The following is a 6,000-nucleotide window of genomic DNA, read 5'->3' as shown; positions in this document are numbered from 1 at the left end:
CACACGCTTTCCCCCTCTCGCTTCTGTTTTGATTTTTTTCCCCCTCCTGAAGTCCAGACTCCTCCCCTTTTCTTAAGTTGCTGCGGTTTGTAAGTTGCAGTCTGCAAAGCTCGTGTCCCGGGCCAGCCTTCCCTTTCTCTTCTTAGTTGTGTTTTTCTAGTTTTTTTCATTTTTTTTTCTTTTATCTTCTTGGTGTCTTCTGGAGAATCTTGCTGGAGTCCTTGCCGCTCGCTTTTGCTTGGAGCGTTCAGTTTTTACAAGGTGAGTGCGTTGTGGATTGAAATTTCTGTCCTGGTTTTCCTCTCCACCATCGCTTTTCTAGTTCACGGGATTGTGTGATCACACTTGGGTGTTCCCTCAGTTGTCCTCCCTCCCCATTTGAATCATAAGTTGTTAGGGCAGGTAGGTGGGAAGTCACTTGAATACTCTCCTAGCAGGGAAGCCGACAGACTCCATCTCCAACTGGGTTTAAAATGAACAAATCCACCCTAATACTTGAGTTGTATGAACTGTTGCCAATACTGTGCTTGTCTATGTTCTCCAGATGATAGCAAATGAATGAATATCATCCCTCTCCGCTATTGTAAGAGGGACAGGGACAGAAATGTTAAAACATGGGGGAAAGGGAAAGATATTCGATAACTTGGTGGATCACTTTCTTATAAAGATATTTTAAAATGTTATCTTCGGTGTCCCAAGGCAAGTCGAAAGAATATAATTGTGTCTCATCTCTGTCCCGATTCAATCTCTGATTTTTGTGGAGGAACCGCTGAGCTTTCACAACAGGAGGCTGGAAGCGCAAGCTGTATTGAACGGCACTGTCAAGTTGGATAAATTAATAATAGGAGGCAATTGTGGCATGCTTGAAGGAAAGCAGAATGGATTTCAATTGAGACTTTTATAAAATTATTATATAACAATAAATCACCCATAGAATCAAGTGGTTAAAGTGCAGATCCTGGTCTTTGGTTTGGCTTCAAAGCCAAACATTATTTTGGAATTGTATGTATAATAAGTGTTTTTACTTTTAATTGGCTCTCTTTACATTGGTATGGTGAGAACAGTACCTCTCAAGGTGGAAGAGTGGTAAATGTAATAATAATAATAGTAATAATGGCTCATCTTGCGGAAATAGATGGAAACTTTAGATTTCCTCGTTTCTAGCCGTAAGTCTAGCGCAAAGCATTTGGATCACTTAGGAACAGCTAGAAAAAACTAGTACACGTCTGCTCTGGAATCCATCTGAAATGCAGAATCTCAAAAATTTGATATGGTACAGATATCTAGAAAAGGTTGTAAACTGTATTCAAATGATAATGCGTAATCCAGTGAAAGAAAGATCTAATTTATTTCAATGAGGACATTGAGTATGTACTAGAATTTCATCCTTTGAAATCAAGGCAACATTACAATGTGGGTGCACAGTGCTTATGTTTTGTCTCTCTTGATGCAAGCAGCTCTTTCCTCCTTTATCACACCTTTCCTCCTTTATCAATCTAAAGTGATTTCATCACATCAGCTACAGAGCCCTGATGTTTAATACTAAAACAAGTAAGCGCAAAATCCATCCACCTAAACCAACATCATATTGAAAATGAACCATGTAATCCAAAGCTGAGATACATCATTCTAAGTCCGCTGAAGTCAATAGACTTAGAAGTACATAGGAGAGCATCGTAGGAGAGTGATTCATAGTAGGTCTAATTAGAGTCCTACTCAGGTCTGTTCAATGGGGCTTACTCTCCTGAATGCATTCCTTGGGTCGGAATGTAGCTCCATCAGTAACTTGCAGATACATGCAATATATTTCTTGCAAATACATAATTCTGTTTTCCAGTCAGATAAAATGTCACCATTCATGGTTTTGTAGTTTGATCCATATTCTCTCTCTCTTTTTAGGTTCTTGTTATCCTTGGTCCGGAAGAAAAAGCTTTCCATTTTTTTCTGGTGAAATTTTAACATTGCAAATTCACAAAGACATATTTCCAAGATACAGATGACGAAGAGTAACGGAGAAGACACAAGGTCTAGCAATAGGATGGAACGCTTCCAGCAAGGGGTTCGGAACCGTACAGTCCTGGCAAAAAAGAGGGTGCAAAGTATCACAAAGGATGATGTTAAAAGTTACCTGCTGAAGAATTTCTTTGTCCTGTTCACTGTCATTGCAGTCATAGTTGGTGAGTAAAAAATGGAGGCATCTCTAGAACAGAGGTGTTTCTATGCACTGTTCTTCCCCATTGAGAACTTGTTGGCTTAGAGTTATTTTTTCTATCTGATCACTCCTCTCCTGGAGAAAGTTTTTATTATACATAGTATGATTTTTCAGTTCTGCCTACAAACCCAGGCCTCATTTTGATCAGGAGCTCACAGGAGCAGAGCTCCGGAACCTCTAAATTTTATTGTACTCTTTCTTTCTTACCCTCCCCGCCAATACTTCCTCCATTGTTCAAACCCCCTGTGAGAATTTTGCTGAACTCTAAGATTTGCGAATTTTCTAATATTTCCCCCCACAAAAATGGGAAAAGAACCAAAACATCTAAAGCAGACAAATGGATATCTTCATCATGGCACTGTGGCCACATAGGAGAAAGCAGTTTAAGAAGTATGATGGGAGAAGGGTTTTATTATGACAATTCTAATTCAAGAAGCATTTTAAGGTAGGTGCTGAGCTGATATAATTTAGTACACCTTCCGATGATGTCAGGGGTGTGTGGCATATGCAAATGAGTTATGCAAATGAGCTGTGCTAATGAGCTCTGGCACCTCTTTTTTTACAAAATGACCCTTGAAACCTTTTCAGTTTACATCAGTAGCATTCAAAAGAAGTGAATCAGAAGGAAATTTGAAGCATCATTTTGCTGACACCTGAAAAAAAAATCTTAATCATTTTATCTGATCGCTTAATCAAAGTGGTTGATACTCTGGAAGAAAATTGACTACAATCTCTATACAGTCCCACTCAGTTCCCCAAAGGTGTCTGTTTCACTTAAGCAACCTATAAATTCTAGAGGGACTTAGATGCCCAGTGATTGTTCCAAAGAAATGAAAACACACCTCCTCAATAGTGGTTTTCTTCTCATAGTCAAAGAAGTGCTGCCCACTTACATCCAAGGTCACTCTAATGCTTGTGCTGATCATAAAATTCAGTAGCCAATGGGAAGTCTACCTGTTCAAGCAACGCAGAAGGCAGCCCGGTTAGGTATTGTTTGCAAAGCAGATTAGGACAATGTTTACAGACGTTTTAAAAGAAATAAAGCCAGCGTAAGGAGTTTTTAATGCTGTATTTATTTACAATAATCCAAAGATAATAATTAAAAACCCTTTTTTTACGATAAATCAGTGGTGAACTGGATCTGAAGAATAGTAGAAGTAGATCCACACACCAAGAATGTTTCAGATTTGCTTCGTGGTATGCTTTTTTTGAAATCGAGGAGAGTTTTAAAAGCAGTTGATGAGATAATATGGTAGTCTGCTGTTCAAGATAGAAGAGTTTATATTCCTACAGGTCATGCCCAGTGACTTGGATACCCTTAAAGTAGTTCTTTGGATCTTTTGTGGGAAAATATTTTTTAGAAGAAGAAAAGATTTCATCCAAGTTTGGTGTGCGTGGTTTAGAATTGTGATTTCCGCAAACAAATCTGTATTCTCTTTTTGGAGAGTTTGAAGTTTTGAGGATTATTAAAAGTAATTTGGCTTGTTAGAACCAAAGGGACAGATGCAGTTTGCTTACTAAAGCCCTGTAGGAATCACATACACATCAAAGTTCTGTGTTTTTTAAAGGAAGGGGTGCCTGTTTCAGTGAGACTATGAGCAAATTCAAAAGTACACCCAACCCGTAAGTCTGGTCTAAAATATATTCTAACCACTTTCGTGGACACAATCTGATGTGAAATACTCTCATGCTAAAATTAAGGGAACATGCACGTGAGATCCGATGTTTGTGCACAGGTGCTGTTTCAAAAGAGCTACCAAATTCCTGATCATTCATGCTTTTATTCATTTCAAGAAACGGATTTGACTCTCAAGACCAGGGATGGCCTTGACGCTTGGGAGCCACATGTGGCTCTTTCACACATATTGTGTGGCTCTCAAAGCCCCCACCAGCTGCCTTGAAGTAGGCATTTCAAGTTGCTTTCTTTCAACCTATCCCTTCCCTCTCTTATCTTCCTTCCTTCCTTTGGCTCTCAAACATCTGATGTTTATTCTATGCGGCTCTTACATTAAGCAAGTCTGGCCACCCCTGCTCAAGATCATGCTTATGTCTTTGAAGCGCAGTGTGGAACTTCAGAAATTCTCAACGTGGTCTTTTAGAAGGGTCATTGTCTAAGATGTAACTATCAAAATAGAACTATACTCCGGCAGAGCTGCCCTTTATTTCTTTTTTTAAAAGTTAAACAATCTGAACAAATATTTAAGCTCCTCATTATATGAGTATTGTCCTTCCTTCTAAAATCTCAGAGTGGCTTTAAAGGTAGCTTCTCACTATGGCACTGATCCGCTGAGCTCCCCTTGAGTTAGTTGTAATAATTCATCAGACCGCACGTATTCTAAGAAAAGCTAAATAGATTGATGTCTAGACTCAAGCAATAAATAATCTTAGTATATTATTTATAAAACTATTCAGTTAAAAGACTGATTGCTTTGTGAAACTCATGCATCAGAAATCTAGAGAGCCAGTTTGGTATAGTGATTAAGGGCAGGGACTCTTATTTGGGAGAACCGGTTTTGATTCCCCATTCCTCCACCTGCAGCTGCTGGAATGGCCTTGGGTCAGCCATAGCTCTTGCAGAGCTGTCCTTGAAAGGGCAGCTTTTATGAGAGCTCTCTCAGCTCCGGCTACTTCACGGGGTGTCAGTTGTGGGGGAGGAAAGTAAAAAAGATTGTAAACCATTCTGGGACTCTGAGATTCAGAGAAAAGGGCAAGATATAAATCCAATATCATCTTCTTTGTAGAAATGTCTGTTGAAGAACTTGCTGCCTTAACTCCCATTAAGCAATGGACTTGAAGGACTGATGGATGTATCTTCCTAGGATATTACAACAATAAATATCACTGAAAGAAAACACTTCCACACCTTTTTTCCTAATGGTCATTTGGATGAATTTCTGACAGTCTGCCAACTGCTCATGTCTGCAAAAATATTATTCATATGAGCAGTCTATTTGAACGAGCCATGTAAGGTTAGAGCCAAAGATGGACTGAGATTGCAGCTTCTATTCACTGAATTTGGAGGAGGGGCGTCACAATTTGACCTTTCATGGAAGGGAATGGGTAATCTTGCTTAACTTTTCCATGCACACATTACACCATTCTCAAGAGCAGAACCACGACATAAGCTATTTCCTGTGGAAGTGAATGGCTAGATAATTTTAAGACCTTGCTGTGATCCCCCCCAATCATTGCTTCCACTTGTGTGTTCATTGGAGCAGGTGTCATATAAATTGCTTCTCTTCCCTTAGTAGTATTTGACAATTGTCAATATGAAACCTAATGTGGAAACTTCAGTTCCAGTGGACCAGTGTATTCTGAAATGTCTCTGTTGCAAGGGATAAAGTTTGGAAAGCTTAGTTCATGGAATATCTGTCTTTCTGAGCTTCCAGAAATGAAATTATGTCACTATAACAGAAGGTCTTGGTATACGGTTTCACAGTAACATTTTCAAATGGTTCGTTTGACGATTGAGTTTGAGCAAAATGATCTTATCGTATTTAATAACAACAGTTACAAAAACATGACCCAGTTTTACAGTTTATTGAACTCTTCCTCAAGCTGGGTAAAGAAAAAAAAACAGAGGGAAAAGAAACAAATGTGACTTATACATATCATGATAGTGGACCACCTGCCCTGTGTAATGGCCTAGCCTGTTGGAATTTGCCTTAAAATGGTGGCTCAGAAAACTGCATAAAGACAATGATAAATCAATATAATGTCCCTAAATGGACTAACATGTCTTGTCCAATGTTCCCTCTAAGCTGCAGAGCCTTGTGAGCAAAAATTCT

General features: G+C 39.0%; 1 protein-coding gene across 1 annotated transcript in view; it reads left to right on the top strand.

The window, feature by feature from the left end:
* The first annotated feature begins 1,924 nt into the window (after window positions 1–1,924).
* The window catches only part of SLC1A3 (solute carrier family 1 member 3), a 70,897-nt gene continuing 66,821 nt past the window's right edge, over window positions 1,925–6,000 (top strand). Inside the window, exon 1 of the mRNA XM_060236074.1 lies at window positions 1,925–2,177. Coding sequence (XP_060092057.1) covers window positions 1,997–2,177 — 181 coding nt within the window. The 5' untranslated portion in view covers window positions 1,925–1,996. The remainder of the gene's footprint in view (window positions 2,178–6,000) is intronic.

Source organism: Heteronotia binoei, chromosome 4 (assembly GCF_032191835.1).
Source record: "Heteronotia binoei isolate CCM8104 ecotype False Entrance Well chromosome 4, APGP_CSIRO_Hbin_v1, whole genome shotgun sequence".
NCBI classification, from domain to species: Eukaryota; Metazoa; Chordata; class Lepidosauria; order Squamata; family Gekkonidae; genus Heteronotia; species Heteronotia binoei.
The sequence above is the reverse complement of the archived record's forward strand: the minus strand, read 5'-3'. Positions and strand labels throughout refer to the sequence as shown.